The 27,873-nt window shown below is 37.4% G+C and overlaps 1 protein-coding gene across 1 annotated transcript in view; it reads left to right on the plus strand.

Moving 5' to 3' along the window:
- pcdh9 (protocadherin 9) overlaps window positions 1-25,167 on the plus strand; it is a 210,391-nt gene extending 185,224 nt beyond the window's left edge. The window contains exon 3 of the mRNA XM_078258453.1: window positions 24,797-25,167. Within this exon, the coding sequence (XP_078114579.1) occupies window positions 24,797-25,167 (371 nt within the window). The remainder of the gene's footprint in view (window positions 1-24,796) is intronic.
- Window positions 25,168-27,873: the final 2,706 nt, after the last annotated feature.

The raw sequence follows: 27,873 nt of genomic DNA on the forward strand, positions 1-27,873 counted from the left end.
TATTTTGCCAAAATAACAGTGTTTCTAACATAACTTTTTGTGTGCAGTTTTATAAGATACACCTTGAACAATCAATCAATTTGATCCTCTTAATCAAAAATATTACTAAGGAAATAGAGAAGCTGAATGGAATGAATAGTGCAGAGAGCAATGCAGAGAAGTAAATAAAATCATATGAATATATTTTAAACTTACTCCCAACAATGTATTACCAATTTTGTTATTCAATCTCTTTAAGATTTATAACCTTTGAGATAGAGCCCTGCCACTAATGCTACATGTAATTAAAGGAGCAAATATTGTTCACTCAATACAAACATATCGTGTCTGAGAAATTGACACATGCATAAATGCAATAATGCTATTACAATACAACAAAATCTAAAAGAAAATGCCAACTTTTTGTATACCATTGGTCTGCTCTGGAAACTTGATACTGATAACTACAGTAGCAACATCTGCCAGTTACCAGTAACAGTTACTGCTCGCCATTGACTGAAACAAAACTAAGTAATAGCTTAAATGTTAAATTATAAAAATGGACACTTGTTTAAATTTGTAACAAGTATAACCTATGTGAAGTAACATTGTGTAAGGGCAGCAATGTCAATATAAGACAACCTCCTAACACTGTTACCTCATTGGCAAAAACATTTTATCAAGTATTAATGTGAGAAGTTGGCCTACAGGATGATATTTTTTTAAACAATAGCATATTTGTTAAAATTACCCTGCTGATTGTGATAAACAGGTGCAAAACAGCTGCCTGCATAATACCTGCTATATAATGTGTTTATTTATTGTAGGTAGAAAACCATGTTTAGAAAGTAAGCTGAAACTGAATGCATTTCTGCAATAAAATGCAATTTTGTAGATCTGCTGTTCTTTCCGCTAGCTGTCTTGGATAAAAGGACCAACTTTGCAAATACTATATATGTCAGTATATATGTATATGTCAGTATACAGTATTAAAACGTGAAATGTTAATCAATCAGAGTCCCCATCATGTCAGTATACTCATTTTGTTTAACCCTCTCAGCTCAAAATTAGGGACTTCATTACTAATGATCAGGCATCATGTTCATCTGCCTTGTACTTTCATGTTTTGGTGACATATGGAGGGGCTGATACATGTGTTCCAGATGCACCTTGAGTGGTGTGTAGCTCTGCTTTCATCCTCATGTTCCATGTTCTGAAGTTGCATGCTAGAAAGCGCCATTACAACAGGAGTGGCAGGGGAGAGTGATGGTGGTAGGCACAGATGTAAGGATTTACTGTATGAGCACCTCAATGCTTAGCATTTACACTAGGCAACATCATAAAATTATTCTCTTATCATCACTGCCTCAGCCAAAGAGAACATAATCCTTGAGATTAGTTTGATTGATTTGTTTCTTCCAAACCCAATTCAACATAGCAAGGTTGGTATGATCTTGCTTCTTTATCAAAATAAGTGAAATGGAAAGCACAATGAATTGTACTGTTATTGTGCATGTGCCTAAATAACAGAAATGACAGAAATGAAAAAAGGCTTACACTTCCAAATGGGTCGAAATTTTTCACATTTACAAAAGCAGATACAAAAATATGAGGTCATATTATAGTGGAATGTGGCAATATACATAAAATAACTACTACTGAAATGTAGCACAGTTTAATATATTAACAATAGCAAAATTGCATTAAACAATCTGTTGGTATTTGTTACAAGATTCTCATTGGATGAAGTAAAATACACAAATATGTATAATAAGGTGTAAGGAGCTGTAAACTCAGACTGCTGAGATATGGAAAAAAAAACACTGTGATAAGTATGAGTTCTGATGAATATTTCATCTTTTTTTTTAACTTTATCTAGATAGTATTATTTAATCCAAACAGTGACTGCAACCCACCATATCTATTTCATTTTTTGGTGATCATGAGAAAGAATATTACTAGTTTGTTTAATGCTGGCTGTGCTTGCTAAAGGCAAATCATTGTCATTCATCCAGAAAATGTATTAAGGGTTGAAATATTAGCTTCTTGCAATTATTTAAGGGATTACACTTTTTTCCAGCACCTCTAAAGCTCTACTGCTTTTTATGTATTTGATATTTATGTATTGTTGGATGTTTACCCATGTATGCTCTATCACTCTGAAAGCTGAGTGATTTGCCAGGGAAGGAGGGATGACTGCAGTGGAGCCTTCCAATGAAGGTATCTGTAAATGTCCTTGCCAAGTGCGCAGTTTGCAAAGGAGCAAATTTAATTTCCATGGTTTGAAATTTCAAAGGTATCACCTTCTGTAATTGCTTGACGAGGGAATCCATAAATCATTGTTCACTAAGGTCATCTTGTAATTTCATCCCTAATGCTGGCATTTATTTTCCTAGCATCCACTCTTTCTTCTCATTTAATCTAACCAGGTCATTTGAGAGATTAATTGCTGCCATCTTCAAAAACAACAAATTAGTTTCACACATGTTCCGACATTAAGACTGCTTAACCGCAAATATCAACACCTACCCAGTCACAAAAGAGTTGTACTACATTACAGCTGGTTGTCACATGTGTTTGTCACTGTTTCACCGGTAGCAAAGCAACCATGATAAACGTGGTGCAAACCAAAGATGAGATATGCTTTCCATGCAATAGAAAACACATTTTACATTTAGTTTGGGCTACAGCTAATGTTTGAATTAGTAATAGATCACCTTTTCATAGTAATATGTTTGTCTCAAAATTTTGCCTTCAGGAACCCCATCAAAAGTTAGAAACCATATTAATTAAATCCATGTTTATGCTTTTTACACTTAATGATTACTTTAGATTAATTCCTCTGTTCCAGCAGGTGAAAATGTGAAGGTTGTTTCTGGCAATTGCTAAAACTCATGGAGCACCCCCTACTCCCTCTTATTTATTGTTCGTATTAGAGTGCAATGGAAATAACAGTTTTTGATTTTATGCGAAACAAATAAGCAGATGTAAAGGTTCTTCTTCTATAAATGGGCTTTCTCTGAGCCATGCAGTCTCTTCAAAGTAAAAAAAGACAAACATGTTGCTTTTAGGCTGTAATATAATCAAGAAAACAGTGTTGTGAAGTTGGTCAACCACAAGCACTAAGGGACCGTTCGGTATTAATGGAATGGAGCACCGGAGGAAAATAGGGGAGGGTCATGTCTTTTTATTCTTTGTTGAGGGGAGGGTCACCCAACGTTTTTTAGTCTAGGGGGGGAGGGTCACCCAACTTTTGTATTCATAAAAACAGCAAAATTTCAAAGTGGCTTGTTTATTGCATACTTTTCCTAGCAGATGGGTCTGACCCAACAAAAATTGCAACATGACAGCAACACGAGTTTGGAGTTGCTTTTGTGGCCGGTCAGCGAGCTTGTTACGCCCGCAATCTCTTGTGGAGTATTATAACTTCGAAAACCCACAGGTTCCAGTTAATCTTGTAATGGATATGTGTGTTCAGTTATTTAAACAAATGATCGGGGAAATAAACACCTCTTGTCTGCGAGTTTCCTGAGAGAGCTCCAGCCAGCTCAAAGCGGGGTCTGTGAAGGTGGACAGGCCGGGCAGCAAGCCAGCGACCCCGGCAGGCACCCGCCTGCTGTCACGTCAGACTGTGGAGCTTCTGAACTCCACAGTCAGACCAAATTTGCAATAGCCATACATTTTCGTAAAACGGCCCACATTTGAGCTCTACATAGTTGATTTCTCGCATAAAAAAGTCTCAGAAGTGAATTTAATAATGAAATAGCAGACAAACAATGTATAAAGTTTCCAGTTGTAGTTCCAATGAGACAACCTGTAGGGGGACCAAAGCGGGAAAAGTTCTCCAGTGTTGAATTTCTGATTGTGCGGGCCAGCTGTCAATATGGGTTATTACCCAGTGTGCTTTGTTGAATGGTCTCAATGTTTTATTGTTTTATTTCATGTGAATACTAGTTTACTAGAGGAGTAATGCTTATTGTGTTTCCACAACAATGTTAGTGAGTAAATCTACTGAAATGGCCACCATAATAGTGGAGTGTGATGTATAAGATGAGAAAGCAGAGGTTAAGTCGTTTAAGTCATGGTTGTAAAAAAATTGTGGTTATCTGTACATCTTTGCCAAGCGCACACCGGTATAGAAGGCATTAATAAATTGTTGGGGAGGGTCATGCCTTTTTTCCGAATCATTTCGGAGTGTCATAGAAAAATTTATTGCTGGCGAAGGGAGGGTCAAGTCTATTTTGACTGAAGATCCCAAAACTCCTCCGGTAGCCCCTTTAATAAAATACGAACATTCCCTAATGCAAAATGTTGCTTACTACTATATAATTACTAACTTATAGTTACAAGCTTCGGGACAGCAATTGATGATTTTTATGTTACAGCTAAAGGCAAATCACACTGCTCTTTGCCCACCTGCTTTCCCTGATTTTATTATATGACTATAATAATTAATATGTATTCCTTTTTTTCATTACTCTTCATTCTTTAATTTATTCAATCCATTCACTTGGAACTTCTGCTTCTGCTTTACATTTTACATAAAAGCACACGTAATTTATTTCCATCTGTGCAGATTATATATGTTACATGTGTTCTAACCAACAGATTTTGTCATGTGTTGGTATACACTGGTCATATGTAGGGCCATATTGTAGCTCCAGTCCTCCTCACAGATGGAGATTGGAAGAGGCTTCTGGGTTGCATAGCCCTCCTGCAAGTATGTGATGGACACTTAATTACTTGGCTGACGGAAGTTATTCGCCACCTGCACCTAACAGGGGTCTCTGCCAGGCCCTGACCTCCACTTCCTCCCAGTGCAGTGACCATCTCACAAAACAGATTTATGCATATGGCTATATTTCATGTTATCATTATCAGGTTTTCATTTCCTTCATGTTCATGTTTTATCGTTTTTTCAAAGACAGCACATGCAGTAGAATTTGTGACTGACACATTTTTGAGTAATGTGGTAAATCTGTAAAATGCATTATTACTCACTGATGTTCCTCATTAAATATATATCAATTAAATCAGTGGAGATTTAGAATTTCCCCATATGTGCTGTGTGTGTGAATGACACATTAGAGAAGGATTTGTTTTACTTTGAGACAATGGATATGTGAATTGATTATTAAAATTTAAAATTAAATTCTTCTATCTTAAATTAAAAATTAAATTTAAGATTTGTCTACTATACCCTGCATCTCTGTAAATACATGTATTCTGTACTATACTGAGTACACTGTTTTCTCACCAATTAATGTGATCCAGTGGCCTGATGCAATTACCATTTTCAGTTAACACCTTAACACCACTGCAGCCATGTCAGACACTTCACAGTGTTGAAGAGTAGGTGCTAACTTTTTCCATCACTGCACTTGCAAATTATGACACATTTGCTTTCATAGCGAGTAGCTGGTTGCGAACTACGTGACACCATGAAACTGTGCTATGAGCTTATGTTTAGCTGCCAGAGACAAAAACGTGCGTGCAAGTTTCTTGAACTACAATTAAATCAGAGAGAACTGACACTATTACTGAACATTGTGTAAAGAGTATGGCATAGGATTGTATGGATAATCCATACATAATATTCATGACCTTGAAACACAGATACCATATCAATGGTTGCTGGCCTTAATTTTTCAAGCATACCTCACATCCATTAAATTCAGTGCAGTTTTAATAGACAGTACGGCACTATCCGTTCCCTCAGGTAATTATGAATAAATGTATATGTGGGAAGAGCAAGCTCCGAAATTGCAATTATTAAGAGAGAGGATATGTACCTCAACATTGCAATTACAGAGATCTCCTGGGATTAACAAGGTTCTGTTTTATTATCATATTCCTTCAGGCTCCAGGTAATGATCAACACAGAGAATGACATGTCTTTCTGTCACTACTTCACTGTAGAACTTATCGGTCTCTCAGTTTTTCCACTTTTTTCTCACTCGCTCTTTTTTTCATTACATTTTTGCTATACCTCTGCAACTAAGCACTTAGGGTACCTGCTGTGTCCCCTTCCTCTTTATGCTAATAGATTATGCTTATGACTGCGTGTGTGGGCTTTACTGGAAGAGCACATGCCTGGAAAGTACTCCAAATAATTGTATGAATACCTAGCACCATATCTGTTACACTGTTGTTGCTTTCTGCTATGGGCCATTTACCTATCCTTGATGCTCATTCAGACGCTGCACTCTTTGTTGAGCTGTGTCGAGCAACTCCAGTGTAGACAACAGGGCACATTCATACAATATTTACAAGTAACCACATCAACACACAAGTAATTCACAAAATAATACATTGATCTTAAAGGCATACATGTAATTAATTTAGCATGAGCTGCTAATTACATCCTATAAATCTAATGATAGTGATAACTTTTATTTCTTTTAAGGGAATTAATATTACTGGATAATAAATGTATACTAAAACAATTGAATTCTTTAAAATTATATTATAAAAGACAATAAAATACAACATATTTATATTATATATTATAACCGGTTTAACTGGAATAGAAATACATTTATGTGTAATAATTATTGATTATTTGAGTAAGCTTCATCAGATACCTTTGCAGCAATCAGCAACATTTACAATGTATCATTTACATCTTTTTATAGTATGAGAGGGCATTAGTGTTATTGTGGTACAATATCTTTGTGCAATAAAAAAATTACCATAATCAATAACAGGCCTAACCCACGCATTGTGGTAAGCCACAAGGGTCAACCGTGTCTCCTATAAATTATATTCATATGGAGATGCTAATTAGCAACAAGAATTTATTGATATTTTTTGTTGCTATTTTTACTGGCAACATGCCAACAAAAGCAGTATACAGTGGCATAAGGTAGTCATAATATATACTGCGCGGCGTGCTTATGAAGCTGAAGTAAACCTGCCACAATTTCAAAATAAAAGTCTCTGAAGATAAAGTTGTGAATTCTTTATAATTAATAATTATTGTCTAAGTATAGTATACTTTGGGCCTAATATGGCATTATATGTGGTTTCCAATTACAGCATAATTTAGGAATATGGTGTCTAATTAGAGTATAACTGTTTGTTTACTGTCTAATAAAGACCACATTATATCTCATTTTGGGCTAATTTGATACAAAGTATGGCTTATGACATCTTATTAGTGTATCATAAAATAAAGTTTGACCAAATATTGTTAAATATACATAAAACAAATTATTCTAAATATTAGTTATTTTGATTTGGTACATGTTTACAATACATGTTATATGCGTATGTTACACCCTGTTATGGTTTCCAGTAAACACATCGAGCATTGAGATTATTATTTTGCTTACGGTAATACAAATTAATACTTCTCATCAATGTACTTCAGTAGCAAAGCACATGTGACATCAATACTAGCTGCATACCACAAAGATCCTAATCGCGAATAAAAACATGAAGACACAGTGTAATACGGCACACCCTGAGGCAATTGGACCAAACCGCTGAGCAACATTAAGGCTTGCAGGCATTATTTTCTTGCATTTAGATGAATTTCCTGCTGTCTTGTATAGGGCAAAATGAATTGCGGTCATGGTGTTACAATATTATGAGGTCAAAATGATCATTATCTGTATCTGTGAAATTACGTTCACCATCACAGCAAGCTCACAATGATTAAAAGATTATACCCTTGTATTGAATTTGAAATCTATTACTCATATCTCAAATGTCAACATAGAGACTGTTAGTGACTGCTGTCTGGGTGTATGTGTGTGTGCTCTAGGCAAGGGCTTGTAGAATTTTCATTTATTTATTTTTCAACCACATTAGTGGCATGGCCTGTCAGTGCAGCACTTCGACCAGGTCTTAACATTAAACTTCTAAGTCCCAAGAGGATGAATTAAAGCCAACAGCAGTAATCCTCGCTTGTCCAATGATGGAGTGTGAGCAAAGCAAATAATATACATTATATAAATTACATTATTATTATTATAACAAAAAAAGTCTAAAACCTGAATCAGTTATCACAGTATTTGTCTCATCATTATCATCAATACTACTAAAGGTCTTTGAAATGTATTCGATCCACTGTTGAGATGAGCAGGAATACACACTGACTTAGAACAGAAATTAGATTACAAGGTCAGTGGCTGAGTTTAATGCAGTGGAAGATCAAAGAGGGAGAAGAAATAATTTTTACTATAGATGCTATTGTTGTCATGGGGACTGAGCACCTGCACTGAGCTGTGTAAAACATCAATTCAAAATGTGTTTTAAAAAAACGGTGTTGCAATCTCTATTTTGCCATGTATAAAAATAAAAGAGGTGAGTTACCAACAGGAAGAAAATGTCTACATATTTAAGTACCATGTCGTCATTTAAATAATCTGATTATTATATCTTTGATATTGTATTGAGGTGTTTTAATAAATGAAGTTGTGTCACTGACCATTGGTCTGGTTTAAGGAATCAAAATAATTAAGTTACAATACTATGGATATGTTTGTGTCGATATGAAACATATAAGCAATGGCCTCTTTCAGGCATGGAACCGGTGACACTGCTTTCATTTATCTACTCATGTAATGGATTTGGCCTTTCACACACAGATCTCAGAAATGTTAAATAATAAGTCTTTTTTGAGCTGTCCTCTTTACAAATGGCAGAGTTACCATATATTAAAGAATAGCAATTTGCAAAAAATGCATGTGCATTATTTTCTCAATACCACTTCATTATCCAAATGTGTAAAAGGTAGAATAGCTACAGTGAAAGTGCAATATGTACCGACTCATGCAGATAATCTGAAGGAATGTGCAGAGACATGGCTGGCAGAAAACAATGCAGCAAAAAGCCCCAAATGCTTTTGATTCTTGTGCATACAAACGTAGCAAGCAGTCCATGGTACGGTGGCCCTGAAGTGCAAATCACAACAGAGATTAGAAAAATGCAACAACAAATCATAAAACACAACGGCAAATAGAAAAACACGACAGCAAATAGGAAAACACGACAGCAAATAGGAAAACACGACAGCAAATAGGAGAACACGACAGCAAACATGAAAAAAAAACAGCAAGTGGGAAAACACAACAGCAAATAGGAAAACACGACAGCAAATATGAAAACAAAACCGCAAATAGGAAAACACGACAGCAAATATGAAAACACTTCAACAAATCACAAAACACAACGGCATTAACTTCTACAGGAAAAGGTAGGGCCTATCTAGCAGAGGATGGACCCTCCTGATTGTCGTGTTTTCCTATTTGCTGTCGTGTTTTCATATTTGCTGTCGTGTTTTCCTATTTGCCGTTTTGTTTTCATATTTGCTGTCGTGTTTTCCTATTTGCTGTCGTGTTTTCCCATTTGCTGTCGTGTTTTCATATATACTGTCGTGTTTTCCTATTTGCCGTTTTCTTTTCATATTTGCTGTCGTGTTCTCCTATTTGCTGTCGTGTTTTCCTATTTGCTGTCGTGTTTTCCTACTTGCCGTTTTGTTTTCATATTTGCTGTCGTGTTTTCCTATTTGCTGTCGTGTTTTTCTATTTGCTGTCGTGTTTTCCTATTTGCTGTTGTGTTTTCCTATTTGCTGTCGTGTTTTCTGTTTTCATATTTGCTGTCGTGTTTTCCTATTTGCTGTCGCGTTTTCCTATTTGCTGTCGTGTTTTCCTATTTGCTGTCGTGTTTTCTGTTTTCTTATTTGCCGTCGTGTTTTCATATTTGCTGTCGCGTTTTCCTATTTGCTGTCGTGTTTTCCTATTTGCTGTTGTGTTTTCCTATTTGCCGTCGTGTTTTCTGTTTTCATATTTGCTGTCGTGTTTTCCTATTTGCTGTCGCGTTTTCCTATTTGCTGTCGTGTTTTCCTATTTGCCGTTGTGTTTTCATATTTGCTGTCGTGTTTTCCTATTTGCTGTTGTGTTTTCTGTTTTCCTATTTGCCGTCGTGTTTTCATATTTGCTGTCGCGTTTTCCTATTTGCTGTCGCGTTTTCCTATTTGCCGTCGTGTTTTCATATTTGCTGTCGTGTTTTCCTATTTGCTGTCGCGTTTTCCTATTTGCCGTCGTGTTTTCATATTTGCTGTCGTGTTTTCATATTTGCTGTCATGTTTTCATATTTGCTGTTGTGTTTTATGATTTGTTGTTGCGTTTTTCTAATTGCTGTTGTGATTTGCACTTCAGGGCCACCATACAATGGTGACTTGTTTAGTTTTAGCGGTGCAGTTCAGACGCCCTCATTTCTGTTTTCCTATTTGCCGTCGTGTTTTCATATTTGCTGTCGCGTTTTCCTATTTGCTGTCGCGTTTTCCTATTTGCCGTCGCGTTTTCCTATTTGCTGTCGCGTTTTCCTATTTGCCGTCGTGTTTTCATATTTGCTGTCGTGTTTTCATATTTGCTGTCGTGTTTTCCTATTTTCTGTCGTGTTTTCCTATTTGCCGTCGTGTTTTCCTATTTGCCGTCGTGTTTTCATATTTGCTGTCATGTTTTCATATTTGCTGTTGTGTTTTATGATTTGTTGTTGCGTTTTTCTAATTGCTGTTGTGATTTGCACTTCAGGGCCACCATACAATGGTGACTTGTTTAGTTTTAGCGGTGCAGTTCAGACGCCCTCATCACTTCCCTCGTAGCTGGCTTAGATTTGAGTTGCTTGGTCACAGAGCATTGTACAGTCTAATAGCTGTAGGCACAAGATTGGATGCTGAGGCAAAGAGTGAAGATGTTGAGTACTATAGCTTCAGCTCACAACAGAGCAGGTGGATGGTGTTTTCTACAATGTCGATTAGTTTAGTCCTCATCATCCCCTTTGCTAGTGTCTTCAGTCCAGACAGTACTTTTTCCCCAGTTTGTTAATCAAGCATCTCTGCACCTTTTAGTCTAGCACACCACCACAAAGAACAGTGTTCTGGATTCCCCAAATTGATTGAGAATATCTGGTCTGTTGCACATGAGCCGAATGAGAACAGTCTAATCTGCCCTTCTTTACACCATTCCTCCAGGTTATCAGTGCACGGTTTGTTCTTAATGTGGAAATCCAGGCACGTTTACAAATGCAGCATTGCCACATTTTCATTATGCTTACTTACACTGTGTAAGCTGCTTGTTGCTCTCTATGATAAAAAAAACAAACAAAAAAAACATCATAGGTACGTAGCCGATACCTGGAATTGGTATTGGTATTGATCCAAGCATTTTTGATGGATTAGTGTGAGCTAAGTGAAGCCCAATCCATTTTGGATCCTTTGTTTGTTTGCTTTAGGTACTCCAGCTGTTAACATCTCCCCATTAAGCCCAGTTAAAACACTTGACTATTTCTTAATGCACAGTATTTAAAGTTAGTGTGGTGTGTCAGTGTATGTCAGTGCTTCATTTCAGCAACCTTTGTTAGGCGCACCACACTTGTTAAGTGCTGCTGTTAGTTAAATTGCATATGAACTTTAGTATTTACTTTGTCCATGTGGGAGTCTGTCCACATCTTTTACAACCTTTCTGCTACAGAATGACACTTATCTCTCCAGAGATATTTTACAAAACACTATAGGACGTTACACAAAATATGTTGGAGACCCTCAACGAAAACTATGATGGCGGGTAAATCAATGCATAGTTACTCAGTATTAATGCAATTTTAATGTGGGTCCCTAAATGTGTACTCTGCAGATGTATCATGTAGAAAAAATACAGATATAACAAAAATACATGTTGGTTCCATCTGGGAATTATTACAGTAAAGGACTTTGATCTGGATTGGAGCCACACAAAAAAAAACTGATTGGTACCGCTCGTATTACAAGCTTGTTTGTTTTCCGGCTGTTAAGCTGATGGTTCTGCTTGCTCCAATGACAAAACGTTCCACCGGTCCCATCCACTCCTCCTCACTGCTGCAGTCACCTAAGAACTTCTTGAGGTTTACTTGCAACTTTATTTAAATTCTTAATTTAAAAAGTCTTGAATCGAATATGCCTTATGCAAAGCTTTTGAGAATACAGCCTTGTTGTCCTTGACTTATACTGTATATCTTGGAACGACAAAATAGAAACAACACTACTAGTCCATATAGAGGAAACATCAAGTTAGCTTTTAAATAAGATTTGAAAGGAATACTGTATATTGACTCCAAAAAAACAACCTTAATTTTTAATGTTACTTAACTAAAATCCAACAACTTTGATAGAATATTCCACTTGTGGATGTGACATTAAACCCTAGAGTGGTGCAGTGGAGTTTTGAGGGAAATACTGAGTGAAGAGAGCATTGAGGGTAAAGCAAAAGAAAGAAGGGGAAATATGTTTTGCATGACTTTGATTTTTATGGCTTATCCCTATATAAAAACAATGAAAAAAGTAACATACTTATTTGAGTAGTTCCTTACTGTGCCTCCAAATTAGATTGTAATAGAGGTGAAAGACAATAAGTAAATAATTAAGTGTGTCATGTGAATACTATTCACCAAATGATCTGATATATTTTGATCAAAAGACTAACAAATTGTGATTGTTAATTGGTAGCCTGGGCTGTCAGATCACATGCAATTTTTAAGCGCTGTAGGGTATTTAGGCAAAGACTGCGCTACTGCACAATTACCACTTTAGAACACTTTTCAAATCATACATTATGATGCCAACCCTGCAACCCATTAGTGCAGAGCAAATATTAGAGAAATAAACAAAACCACACAAAATACATGGTGATAAAAGCACATCCAAGAAAATTTTAACCTGCAACTGGGGTTGCTTCCACAAAGTACAATACACAAACATTAAAGGTGCAGTAGGTAAGACTTATAAAACTAACTCTGTCACATTTGCTGAAACTGACCCTCTGTTTGAGTAGAACTACATAAAGCAGGTAATTTAATTTAATTATTAATTTAAAATGTGGCTCCTCTGGCACCCCTTACAGCCTGTAGTGTGATTTGCAAAAGTCCACAGCTCCCTGTTCAGATGCACCAATCAGGGCCGGGGGGGGATGTCTAACTGTGTGTCAATCACTGCTCAGGCAAACGCAGTCATTCTCCCTTGTGGGGGGAGTAGCTTAGAGACCGTTTTGGGCTTTAGCAGAAAGGGGGGAGGGACTGAGAAGTTGTCGATGTTCACATTTTTTGGCTAAGTCCTGGATCTTCGCAATCCTACCTACAGCACCTTTAAATACAGCATTGATACAGAGTACATGTATACAGTGGGTACGGAAAGTATTCAGACCCCTTTAAATTTTTCACTCTTTGTTTCATTGCAGTCATTTGCTAAAATCAAAAAAGTTCCTTTTATTTCTCATTAATGTACACTCAGCACCCCATCTTGACAGAAAAAAAAACAAATGTAGATATTTTTGCAAATTTATTAAAAAAGAAAAACTGAAATATCACATGGTCATACGTATTCAGACCCTTTGCTCAGTATTGAGTAGAAGCACCCTTTTGAGCTAGTACAGCCATGAGTCTTCTTGGGAATGATGCAACAAGTTTTTCACACCTGGATTTGGGGATCCTCTGCCATTCTTCCTTGCAGATCCTCTCCAGTTCCGTCAGGTTGGATGGTGAACGTTGGTGGACAGCCATTTTCAGGTCTCTCCAGAGATGCTCAACTGGGTTTAGGTCAGGGCTCTGGCTGGGCCAGTCAAGAATGGTCACAGAGTTGTTCCGAAGCCACTCCTTTGTTATTTTAGCGGTGTGCTTAGGGTCATTGTCTTGTTGGAAGGTGAACCTTGGGCCCAGTCTGAGGTCCTGAGCACTCTGGATGAGGTTTTCTTCCAGGATATCGCTGTACTTGGCCGCATTCATCTTTCCTTCAATTGCAACCAGTCGTCCTGTCCCTGCAGCTGAAAAACACCCCCATAGCATGATGCTGCCACCACCATGTTTCACTGTTGGGATTGTATTGGGCAGGTGATGAGCAGTGCCTGGTTTTCTCCACACATACCGCTTAGAATTAACGCCAAAAAGTTCAATCTTGGTCTCAGACCAGAGAATCGTATTTCTCATAGTCTGGGAGTCCTTCATGTGTTTCTTGGCAAACTCTATGTGGGCTTTCATATGTCTTGCACTGAGGAGAGGCTTCCGTCGGGCCACTCTGCCATAAAGCCCCTGACTGGTGGAGGGCTGCAGTGATAGTTGACTTTGTGGAACTTTCTCCCATCTCCCTACTGCATCTCTGGAGCTCAGCCACAGTGATCTTTGGGTTCTTCTTTACCTCTCTCACCAAGGCTCTTCTCCCACGATTGCTCAGTTTGGCTGGATGGCCAGGTCTAGGAAGAGTTCTGGTCGTCCCAAACTTCTTCCATTTAAGGATTATGGAGGCCACTGTGCTCTTAGGAACCTTGAGTGCTGCATAAATTCTTTTGTAACCTTCGCCAGATCTGTGCCTTGCCACAATTCTGTCTCTGAGCTCCTTGGGCAATTCCTTCGACCTCATGATTCTCATTTGCTCTGACATGCACTGTGAGCTGTAAGGTCTTATATAAACAGGTGTGTGCCTTTCCTAATCAAGTCCAATCAGTTTAATTAAACACAGCAGGACTCCAATGAAGGAGTAGAACCATCTCAAGGAGGATCAGAAGAAATGGACAGCATGTGAGTTAAATGAGTGTCACAGCAAAGGGTCTGAATACTTATGACCATGTGATATTTCAGTTTTTCTTTTTTAATAAATTTGCAAAACTTTCTACATTTCTGTTTTTTTCTGTCAAGATGTGGTGCTGAGTGTTATTAATGAGAAATAAAATGACCTGTTTTGATTTTAGCAAATGGCTGCAATGAAACAAAGAGTGAAAAATTTAAAGGGGTCTAATACTTTCCGTACCCACTGTAGGTGTATAATATATACAATATGTGGTATGCAGTGCATTTGTTTAAGAAATCAAGTGACTTTTTGACAAATGAAAAAACATTTCTTAAGCTTCATTTCCACCACACAATCATCAGTAGCACACTAATTCCCTCACACACCATGCTGTAAACAGTTCTTTTAACAGGAAGAAAAAATGTGTGCTCAATACAGAGTACATTGGGTTGAATATTTGAATTTCAAATTGATCTGAGAATAGTTTTAAGTGAGTTCTAAGCCAGTAATATTTATCAGGGCTCATGTAAATTATGTGTAAATGAATTATGTTTTGACAGGCTTTGTGTTTTTGTTTTTCTTACTGTTCCTCACCTTCACTTTGCTTTTCTTCTCTTCCATTTTGCTCCTCTTTTCCATCCATCTGACCAGCCTTCACACTTCCATTCTTAAGCTTTGTCTTCTTTTTTATATTTCAACTCCCTCCTGTTCTTCATCTCTTCTCATGAGAAGCTGCTGCCTGGCCTCAAAGGGAGCACTAGAAAGGATCCATCAGCCAGACTAGTATTCTCTCGAGAATGCATCCTGCATGTTGCTCTGTTCTGCTCTGCTCACTATCATATGTATCCAACCCCAGATAGCCTTTACTGTAGATCATAGGACCTGTTTTTAAATTTGCTGCAAAGCTGTATGGAGCTGTAATTCCATGCTTTGTTGGACAGCAACCACTATACCACTTACACATTTTCCAATGCCCTTTAAAATATATTTCTTTTTGGTGTGAGGCAGATCTTTATGAATACAGGCTATGTTTATAATACTGTATATCATTATATGCCTTTGTGTATACAGTGATGGATTGGTGGTATATGTCTGTACGTATGTTTTATAGTGTAGGATGACAGAGAAAACCTACAGCAGATTTAAAGCATATAGAATTTATCTGCCGGACATATTTTGTTGGTTTTTGAGCAGCAGCTGGAGACAGCGGTATGGCACTTTGAGCCTTCATGCTGGACCAAAACAAAGCCTCATTCATCCCCAAATAACAACATCTGGGTGTGCTTAACAGGATGGATAAATAAACAAGCCCTATGGACACCACATCCCATGCACTCAATCACTCTCACTCCCTCTCCATCCGTTCCCTCTTGCTATTATGAATGCTGTAGGTTGTTGGTGTGGTACTGGCACATCAGCACTGATAGTGCGCATCCAATTAATTAGCCAAATATTATCTCATTAGTAATAGCCGGTAGACTAAAACAAGAATACTCCCTTATAGTTGCAAACAACCTCTGGCCAAAAATGAGGATGATTATCTCCTCCTCTGTAACCTCTGTGATCTCCTGATGCTGAGTAGGAGGACTGAAAGAGAGGCATGTGAATACTGTTTGGTCAAAATGTCCATCGTTAAACAGCGATTGCTTGTGGCACACATTTATTCAACATCTTCTGCAGAATTAAACAGACCGGCCCCCAGCACATCCTAATGACTCTGTATCAAGAGGCAATCTAATGGTTTCTTTGTCTTTAAGTTATCTGTCTTTGTGGACATCTGCAACATTTGCACAGAGCTGTAAGCAAAAGTAAGCACCATCTGACACAGTTCTGAATCCCAACACCTGTGCCTCAATGTTATTTAAAGCACTCAGGGGCTCTGCACCAAACATCAGCCATCGGCTATTTGCTTTTGTGTGTGTGTGTGTGTGTGTGTGTGTGTGTGTGTGTGTGTGTGTGTGTGTGTGTGTGCGCGCATGTGTGTGTGCATGCAGGGATGAACTTGACTTCTTGAGCATAGTAACCATGAGCAACAAGCTATGCACAGACACAGTAGCACTCAACATGTGGAAGCCATTTCGTGTGAATGTAGGGAACTTGATGTTAGATATACTGCTTTATCTATGTAGAAAAGCTGTGACTCTGCAAAATATGCTGAATATGCTGTTGAACTGGTATGTTGATTCTTTGTCAGTTAGTCAGTCAGTCAACAATACAATAAAGGTGCTGTGTCTCAACCTCACTTAAAAAATTTTATATGAAAGATCATTTTTATTTTTGTTTTTTTTCTGTCAGTTCAGAGACACTCATATCAAAAACTGGACACATCATAGCAGTTTGAGAAAATGTGAGGAAATAGCTTATTCAAGATCAGTATTCCCTAAATATTGCCTTTGCATGGATTTGCATTAACAACAAAAAATGCACTTTTCAGATATATCAAAGACTGCTCTACCATGCAACACTTCCTCTTCTTTGAATTCTCTATCAATCAATCTATCTATCTATCTATCTATCTTATATACAGTATAGACATATTAGTAACGACACAAATGTTAGAAATTACAAAATGCATAAATTCAGTTTATAAAGTCATTAAGGGGTAGAAAACAATGCTTTAGTGCTTATTTGAAACAGGGTTCTCTGTGCATCTTCCATCAGGCAATGAGGTGCCTCTCCAGGTGCTGCTTTGGTGCTTATATCTTACTTGCAATTTAAGGTAGAGCTTCTGACTTGGCTCTAACTCAGGTGTATTTTTTAAAGTAGCATATACAATTATAAGCAACATGCAAAAGCCATGATGAGTTCAATTTCTATATTTCACTGGGCCAGACAGGATCTATTTCAGATTGACGAGTTTGTTTGTTGAGCTGCAGTACAATGGAGTACATACCCAGCAGCCTCTTATCTGCAGTTGTAGTGTCATGGTGTGCTGGTGTTTATTATCTGTCCACAGTTCTTCAGCAGGATGTCACTTGACACCCTCTGGGCTTTTCCAAGTCACACTGTTTTCTGCAGTGACAGATTCTTGATTACATTATTTGCATGTAAAGCTATCTCACTGTGCAGGAAACGGTGAATGACGACAGCATTTGATCAAAATACCAAAGTCAGTGTCACTGACAATTTGCTCAATCACCAACCTATTCACAATGTTGATACATGACATGCAATGTCACTCTGATTACAGTGTGCAATGAGGCCAACGAACGTTTTTTCTTGGATACAATATAATCAGAAGAAGCCAGCTCCTAATAATCCTTGATGGCCAATGTCTGTCAAGTTAGGGGTAATCAGATAAACTCACAAGGTATATTCACTGCGAAAAAAAAACGATGAAAATAAGGATTTGTCTCTGTGAGTATTGATTACATGAATCTGAAAACAGTGGACTGTAGGTCAGGCCACAAGATAATTAAGTCAATGACAAACTAAAAAAACAAAACAAAGAGATGACAGTGGCTAATAAGATAGGAAGGTTACAGACTGTGCGTAATAAACGGCTACTGAATCTGGACTCATTCTATTACAATGTCAGAAAGTCTGTTACAGAGGGAAGAGGGCATTTGGGAATTTTCTACCATTTATAATGTCCTTTCAATTAAATGGACCAACATATTCCTGCACACTGTTAAGGGTAGGGCTCCATCTTCAAATGCATCAATAGGCAGCCAGGAAAGAGAGATTGAGGCACACATAGCGTGTTGTTAGTGTTTTGGTTTTATTTGAAATATTTGGATTGCTGAGTTTGGAGGCTTGAATAAGCAAGTGTGGAGTTGGGTTCCTGGAGAGTGATATACCAGAACGGAACAAAATAATTGTCTTCTATTTTTCTTGGTTGGTAAAGGAGACAAAATATTCTTATCCTGGAAATATTGCTAAAGGATAAATGTGCATTATTTATAAATGTGCCACAATGAGAAATTTCTAAAAAAGATCGAGACCTGGATTTTGACTGTACAAGCACAATGTTTTATTTTGAATCCCTTAAATGTATTTGATTGGATAACTGTTTGCAGTTTCTAGGTTTGGTCAAGTTTGCATTTGAACTACTACCACTTTGGATGGCAGAAGGGGGGCGTTCTAACCATTTATCCATTACAGTATATTTAGCCATCTATTCTGACTCTCTGCTTACTTGCTAACTAGTTTTTAATCACTCCAAATTGTTAAGGTTTTACAACTGGCCGAGGTTGGCAGCGTTTCTTGTGTGGTCTGCCTGCTGTAGTTAGTAGTTTATTGGTTATTGTGACACTAAATATGCCGAAGATTGACTTCAAACCAATTTTTTATGCTATTTGGCTGTTTATTATCTTATTGAACACAAATAATTGGATTTATATCTTTATATATCCACAATCTTTCCAGGTACCCCATGGCAAATGCAGAATACCCCCTGAGGTACAAATATCCCTGGTTGAGAATCACTATTATATACATAAAACTACTATATTTATATAGATTTTTTCTTAACCTATCAGCTCTACAGTATGCCTCAATTTGTCTCTTTGTTTTTCACTGCATGGTCTCAAACAGCAGGTATGCACAGATTAGAAGAGAAAATGGCTGATTCAAATTATCCTCTGCTGCCCACTTGGGCCACTGAACGTACCAATCTACATGCAAATGCTCATGTTTATTACACCAGGGGAATGGCAAACCACAAAGTGTCCTTGATTAACGACTGGCTTTGCTTTTGTTACAAAAAAAATGAAAAACGGACATTACAGTCACCTAATTCTGTTGTAATCAATACACAAACTGCTAACAGATATATTGTGATTCAAGAAGCAGCCAGGGGGTTCTTTTCTCCATTTATATTATTTTTCAAGCACCTCATGATTAAAACATTTTTACATAAAATTACATAAGTAACATCACCATTATCATGCCTTCATTATTCATTATTTATTGTTGCCTAACAATACAAAAACAGCAAAAAGTCACATAAATAGAAGGTCTGTAAATTGTTCCTCTGCCCAACACTGCCCACCATCTACATGTGCATAGTCCTTTCCCTTTCTTCCATCTCTCTTCCATAACAGCTCCCCAGATGTCTACTCACTCGTCTAAAATCTCATTTGAGGAATTCATCTTACTGTGTCCCGGGTACCATGTATTATTGCTCTCTGTGGTTCTTCTTGCAACTATGATAATGTGTGTCTTGGTTAGACTTCTCACATGCCAATTATGGTTGCCTGTTATTGTGATGGACTCCACATTCATGCAGAAGAGTGACTGACTCTCTTGTCGGGCCCCGGCTTTCTTCACATCATATTTCTGAATGTGCTGTCGAAGCCAGAGCCCAGGATTCAGGCAGCATGGCTTAGTGGAATATGAGGACTTGTTTCTATTAAACTAGAATAACATCAATTCCTATTGTCTTACACATGAATGCCCCACAAAGACTCACAAATGAGCCAATAGGTAAAATACCATTTTTTGTCTCCTTTTTGTGCCCCATTCATAATTGTATTTGCATATGGGTCAGAAGACATGAAGAAGCATAGGAGCAGGAAATAATTGCTCTCCTCATGAAAACACTTTTAATCACTAACACATATTGTAATGTAAAGAAATCTAATACATATACATATCTTTTTTTTTATCTTTTGTTGAGATTGCATCAGAGGAGTGTTGACTCAACTCTATTAAAACCTTTGATGCCAGTTTATAGTTTGCAATATAGTCAACAAAACATTTGATTTGTTTGCAATAGGAAAAATCTAGTAATATTCGAGCTAGATTAAAATCACTTTATAAATCAATTTAGAACTGACATTATAGACTGACATTTCTTTGTTAGGTAATATACGTATTCATATTATTTAGATCCTTATGGTGGATTGTGGTAAGACTAAAAACAGCACATGGTTCTAGACACGCTGAAGTTTTTTACTGGGTGTACTGGGTTTCTCAGATTGGCAACACCCATGTTTTCCAATTTAACCACAAAAGTAAATAATAGTAGTAATAACTACTAGTAATAGTAATTATTCCATACAGTATTTGCATTCACGTTAGTCACTGTGTAGCAACAAAGTAAGGTTTTCAGCTGAGCTTCAAATCTTCAGTATTCGATTTTTGACCACGAGGGAGCAGGTTGAACCTTTGGGAGTCAACCATATAGATCGGCAAACTAAAGCAATTAGGGTTGATGCAGTGAAAGCTGTAAAGTTGATTATTGATTCTGAGTGGGATGGGCACCAACAGGCCTTTCACATTACAGTAAGTTTTTTTTTTTTCATTTTAGTGGAACATATATACAGTAAGTTATTGGAGCTTATGTAGCCATTTATGTATATGACTCTTTTTAAAATAAATGTCATCACTTCAATATTAAACAAATTTGCAAAATAATTTATACATGCACTTATAATTAAATTCTAAGGTCTAAGGTACAGACTAAATGATAAACCAGCATAGGATTTCCCCAATACTTTCTGCTCTTGTAATAAGCTAACTCTTAATAACAAAATTATCCCCAAATTGTCTAAGTAAGTTTAAACTAACGAACAGAAAAACACGTCCAGGCAGGAGTTTATAAAAAAAGCCCTTTGAAATACTACTGTACTTATAGTACCTGTCAAGTAGCTTTTTGCAAAGCAAAGGGACAAATTAGGACAAATAGTTATTATTTTCTCTTCATTGACAAAAACAGATGAATTCATTACCCTTTGAAGCTTGATTTCCAAGCACAGACAGGATTGGTTATTTCTTTTAAAAAGGAGAATAAAATCAAAGGACAAGAATTCTTTAAATAGCAGAGGTGCATTATATGTCATGCATTATGCAAGCTTTTCTATCAAATGAGATTTAAATTAATATCACCTGAAACACTGAATTGTTTGATATTTTATGTCTGAATGGTGATGCATGTTGACGAGTCTGACGAGTAGCCAGATGGTAGCAATGAGTAAGAGAGGAATGTCCCGCTGATGATTTGTTGTGATGCAAATTGACCTTCATTTTTTTCTTTCTTTTGGGAAAGGGGGTTAGGATAATTGCTACTGTGAAATAATTTCTACTGAAGAGAGTAACAACCATCATATATACTCAAAAAATAATCTGCGTGCGCCGTTATGGACTGCAGACCCTGCAACAGCCTTACTGTCGACATTACGTTGGCAAAATCATAGATTTCCAAACAGTGTCTAAGAATGTATTGATACTGACAGGGCTTTCATTTTGTGCTGTTCACTATATGCAGGAACTAGTGTCAAACAATATCTTAATAAAAATGTGACATTAAATGATAGAAGAAAGTTAAGCTTGTTTGGGTAGCCTACTTACTGAGTGAATATCAGCCAATATCAATGCAGCGTTGTACCATCTCGTATTAAATCTTTTAGGGACTGTTCGTTTTTTAATTAAGGGGCTACCAGAGGAGTTTTGGGACCTTTGGTCAAAATAGACCCTCCAAAATGATTGGGAGAAAAGGGATGACCCTCCCCAACAACTCATTGTACTGGTTTGTGCTTGACAAAGATGTACAGTTTCCCATTGTTTTTCTACAGCCATGACATATATAACTAAACCTCTGCATTCTCATCTGACGCATCACACTCCTCTGTTATGGTATGGTGGCCATTTCAGTAGATTTACTCTCTAACTTTGTTGTGGAAACACAATAAGCATGGAAACTAAATGCACACTTCATGCATTACTGCATTACTTAAAATACTAAGTTACACATCTAGTGAACTAGTATTCACATGAAATAAAACAATAAAACATTGAGACCATTCAGCAAAGTACACTGGGTAATTCAACACTGGTCGCTATGGACTCGTCACTAGGCTTCCTCAGTCATTGTATATTTTAGCATAGGTAAGCTTGCCAAAGCTGAACATTATCCAAAACTCCATTTCTCAGATGAGCGTCAATTTGGGAGCTTGCATGTTACCACTTCTTCCTTCTCAAATGCCTTGAAAAGGCTGTCGTTTGCACATTTTCACAAATAACAAATCTCATGCCCTCCCGGCTGCCGGCTGGTGCTGTCTGTGGCCCGAGTTTCGGCTTTTCAAAAATAAAAGCTTGTGTCTGGTCAGCTATGTTTTCGTACGGTGTTTTGGATGTTTTTCAACTAAGCAGTACGGCAATCATGGTAATGAATAAAATTATTTTTTCAGCAGATGTCTTAGTTACAACACGATTGGGCTAGCAAAGCAGTTTTGTGTTTATATGTGCGAGCGGGATTTATTCAGTTTGGGTAATCCCATGGTCTCTAAAGCTACAGGTCTGGCTGACTAAATAAGGAGGGATCCATCTGCTAGCGATAGGGGCCGAGACTGAGAGAGCTACATGGATAAATATGCACCAAACAAGCTACTTTGAAATTTTGCTCTACTCATGAATATAAAAGTTGAGTGACACTTCCCTGTAGACTAAAAAAAATTGGATGACCCTCCCCTCAACTAAGAATAAATAGACATGACCCTCCCCTATTTTCCTCTGGTGGTCCATTCCATAAATACCGAACGGTCCCTTATGTAGGCACTGTAAATGTCTCTATGGATTCAAATGACAGTCCTCAAAGAGAACTCATTCAACCTTTCATCCTCCTCAAGATCTATAGCCCCCCATGCTCTCCAGCTTCCAAAAGCATGGCTCATTCATTTTTCAGACTGCTGGTTGGTTCACTGAATTCAGCTTTTTGAACTCACATGACCTGTACCTCATATTTGAGCTGGAGAGCCTCAATGGCCACACTAAACCAGCTGATGCCATTTAAGATTTTTTAGCTTTGCCCTTTATTGAAATGAAATCTTAAATGGATTTGAAAAATCTAGAGACAACAGTATATTTTATTCCATGGATTCAACAAGGTGCTGTAAACCATCCTAAGAGATTCTGGTGCATGTTGACACGCAGCCCAGTCTCGACATGATAGCATCATATAGTTGCTGCAGATATGTCAGTTGCACATTAATGTTGCAAATCTCGTGTTCCACCAAATCCAAAAGGTGCTCGCTCTATTGGATTGAAATTAGGCCATTGGAGTACAGTAAACTCATTTTCACTTCGGTGGAACCACCCTGATAGTATGTGTGCTTTGCAACATGGTGCGTTACTCTTCTGGAAGTAACCATAAAGGAATGCACATAGTCAGCAACAATACTCAGGTAGGTTGTGGCATTTAAATGGTGCACAATTGGTACTAAAGGACCTAATGTGTGCCAAGCATATATTTCCCACACCATTACACTACCAATATTCTACTGTCCAGTTTTGGTGAGCTAAAGGCCCAATGTAGCCTCGGTTTCCTGTTCTTGATCGACAGGAATGGAACCCAGTGCGGTTTTCTGCTGCTGCAGCCCATCTACTTCAAGGTTCAACGTGCTGTGCCTTCAGAGATGCTCCATCTGCATAGCACTATTGTAAAGCTTGGTTATTTGAGTTACTGTTGCCTTCTTGTCAGCTTGAACCAGTGTGGCCATTCTCCTCTGACTTCTCTCATTAACAAGGTGCTTTCGCCCACAGAACTGCCGCTCACAGGATGTTTTTCACACCATTCTATGTAATCTCTAGAGACTGTTGTGCCTGAAAAAATTTCTAAGATACTCAAACCACCCCGTCTGGCCCCCACAATTATTCCACAGTTCAAGTCACTTACAGTAGATCCCATTTCTTCCCCATTCTGATGTTTGCTCTGAATAACAACTGAACCTCTTGACCATGTCTGCATGCTTTTTGTGCTTTGATTTGCTGCCATATTATTAGCTGATTAGGTATTTGCATTAACAAGCAGGTGCATCTATTCTAGCAAATGTTTTAACCAAGACCACAATCTTTCCCTAACCTTAACCGAATGCTTTGAGTGCTGGAAAATAACATTAATAATAGATATTGATATTGATAATAGAAATTGTAGGAAAAACAAATGAATCACTACTGTTCGAAATACTATGTTTAGTATATCAACATAGTTTCTAAGACAATGGTGTTTATTTTAGATTTGTGGGAAAGAATATGTTGGCAGATGCCATCTAGGTCATTCATACTGTATCTGCAGTATGCAGACAAATGTATATGGTATCACTGAATTTTCAGAGCAAGTTTTTAGAACATTTTTGGCTTTGTCTGTAATTTATTTTAGAGTTAAGAAGAGATAACTGAAATTTCTTTTAAACAATTCTGTATCAAGAATTAAATAAATTTTCACATTCAGTCCTATTCTATAAGCATGTATAGGATTGTAACATACATAATAATGCAGTTATTATCGCTGATCTCAATGTATTTGTTTGTTTGTTGTTTTTTTTCCTTCTCCTTTAGATGGACCCCTGGGACCTCGTGGCCTAGTGGAAGCTACAGAGATGTGCACACAGGAATGCCTAGTCCTGGGACATTCAGACAACTGCTGGATGCCCCCAACATTGGGAACATACCATCAGCCCAAATCCCCTGTGCCTAGCTTTGGGTCTCAGAGGGAGTGGGGTCCCAAGGAAAAACTTCTAAATGGACATAATCTGACCAGAACCTGGAAAAATGAGAGTGGGCGGTCAGAGCATTTTGGTGACAGGAAGCAGTTTGGGAGCGGAGAGGGACACTTCACCAACAGTGGCATGGCTGATATTCCACTGGTAAGTCTGAAGTCCTGCCAGCCAGCCTCCTGCCCAGACAGCCCCAAGGACCAGCAGCTATAAGACGGACTTTGCTTCTGTGCTGTGAGACGATCTCCTGAGCCCCTCTCCTGTTAATTGTTTTCTTTCTTGTTTCATCTTTTCCCACTTACGTTGATGCTTCTGCAGTGTGATAGCCACATGTACTATGTAGGCCACAAAACTATAGTGCTTATGCTGTGTTCTCAACAATACAACTTTACTATGGCTCTAGAGGAAACCTCTTTTTTTATGAATCTCCATGGATTTCTTCAACATAAAATGTCCTGTTCACTTCATGTGTGATTTGGACAAGTGGAGGAAGGACATGTGTAAAATGGAGAAAATGAAAACAAATTACAAGAAAAAAAAGACTACTATGGCTGACCAGTATATACAAATGTTTGTGGTGTGGTTGTTATTGAGTTGTTCAGGACTATATTAATCAAAACAGTCAAAGAAAATGGAATTACATTTCAGAAAGTGTTGTTCTAATAACACTGTTAGTGGACACTTGTTTATTCTGTCATTGTCTGTGTGTTTGTAAATAAGACTTATTAACCACTATCATGTACCCGTAATAACCACAGTGAATAAAACAGTTCTTGGCTGTTGTCACCATGATGGCTTGTCATCAGGATTTGGGATTTCAACTGGACCAAGATCTATAATGTGACATAATGTACAACAAGAAAACATTTACCTAATTGTTTAAAAACCCAATGCTTGATTTTAAATTTCCCTAGTATACTCAATGTTGCCCATATTCATAATCATTTTATTTAAGCACTGCAAAACCACAGGCAAACCTTTTTAAAAAAACAAAAAACATTTTGTATGAAGGATGTCATTGCTCAATATGTGCATTATAAAAATGAAAAGCTCTGAAAGCTCTCCTCTATAAACTGATTTTGAAAGTGTTCAGTACAATTAAATAGCAATATATTTGTAAATGGCTAAATGTTTTATCTAACGTTGATCTTATTACTGTATAGATTTTATTCAAATTGTGATTTAACTGAGTACAATCCCTCAGTAGTACCTGCAATTTATTGACATATGTGTATATATTGTTTCCACACAGACTATTATTTTCCATACGTAAGAAAACACAGGTTAAGATAAGACTTTAATCACTGTGCCTTCATGATGTTTCTTCAAACACTGAATTGTGCTTATTTAAATGATGAGAACATGTTGGCTACAAAGACTATCCTGTCAGATAATCAAATGCCTTATGCATTAAATGTTTGCCAAATTTAGAGACATAATCACACAGATATTAAAGTACAAAATCAAGTTGTTGGTACTGAAGAAAAACACAAAGGCATGTGCAGATAATGGGTCCACCAGGAAAGATCATCTGTCATTCCACTGTCTGAAAAGCTTGGTTTTATTCCACAGCATGGAAAGCAAGTTACACAATGCAATAGCATGCTAAAAGATATAGCTTTTAAAAATGAACTTGATCATTTTTGTGTCATTTTATTTTGTTGGAATAGAGTTGATTTGTGCATTAAGGAGACATTCAGTTTGTAAAGCACTTTCATATTTATGTCACAATATAAAGAAGTTAAGTGGGATGGAGTGATTTGCTTACCGCGGTATGTTTGTCAGTTTGTGAGGGTGTTTGACATCACAGATACTGAAACAGTTAATCCTTGTTACTCTACAGGTATACAGCTACTGCAATAAATGTTTTAATCATGTGTATGCTTAATTTGTGTGAGATCACCTCAAGAGTTCTGTGTCTGTTTTGTGTAGATGTGTGCCCACATGAACCAATGTTCCTAAATAGTTATGCTACAAAATATTATCGTAAAGTAAGCCAGTCAGGAGCACAGTACACTCATGAGGTACAATCATAGACAGTATATAAACTGGACCAACAGATCCTGTTGCTCTGGACGGAGACCAGTGAAGGATATTAGAAGCACTTTTCCGGTGACCACTGAGCGTTACTGCGCAGCCTCCAACTGAAAGAGACAACGTAAATGTGACGTGAGCAACCTGTCTGAAAGTTGTAAGTCTTCTGGTAGATGTGCCAAGAGAAATCTCAATCATTCCCAATTTTGCAGAGAGCGTAGGTATATGTAAGGAGATAACATGGAGACAGGCTAATTATTGCTAACTAAAATGCTAGTTAACATTAGTAATTCAACTTAAACAGCCAATGTAAGTCGAAACTGCCTGCGAGCTTCTCCTGTACTATATGGTAATTCCTCTACTATGCGACAGTAAGTCGCGTGGTTATGACACAATCGTTAGCCCATTTTTACAAAAACGTCTGCTACGGAGCCATAACGTGAGGTACAAGGTAATGGAGCCTTTTATACTTTGTTGTGTTTCTTTAGAAATAAACAATGGACAATTAGAGTCTTTAAACGCTTTAGATGTAAAGTTATTTGCTGTCAAAGTGACGTCAAAATGAATGGCAGTTAATGGAATGCTAATGGCGGGTGATTGCTTGTTAGCATCAAAATGGCGCCATAGGATCTACGGGTTGTTGACAGACGCTTACCCCCTTGGGTACAATTGTGTGTCCTCTTGAATAATGTTTTCTCTTTTGATTCAGAATTTATTCATATGGTTATGAGCTTTGATTAGATGCTTTCTAAAAAAGTGCTTAACATCATCATTTTTTACATTCATCTGAGTCTTCCTCAGAAAATGCTGCTAATTAAACAAAAATCTCAATTCTAACTTCGTCAGAAAATATTGTGTAATTTAGGATCACATTATTCATTGTAG

This window comes from Sander vitreus, chromosome 1 (assembly GCF_031162955.1).
Source record: "Sander vitreus isolate 19-12246 chromosome 1, sanVit1, whole genome shotgun sequence".
NCBI classification, from domain to species: Eukaryota; Metazoa; Chordata; class Actinopteri; order Perciformes; family Percidae; genus Sander; species Sander vitreus.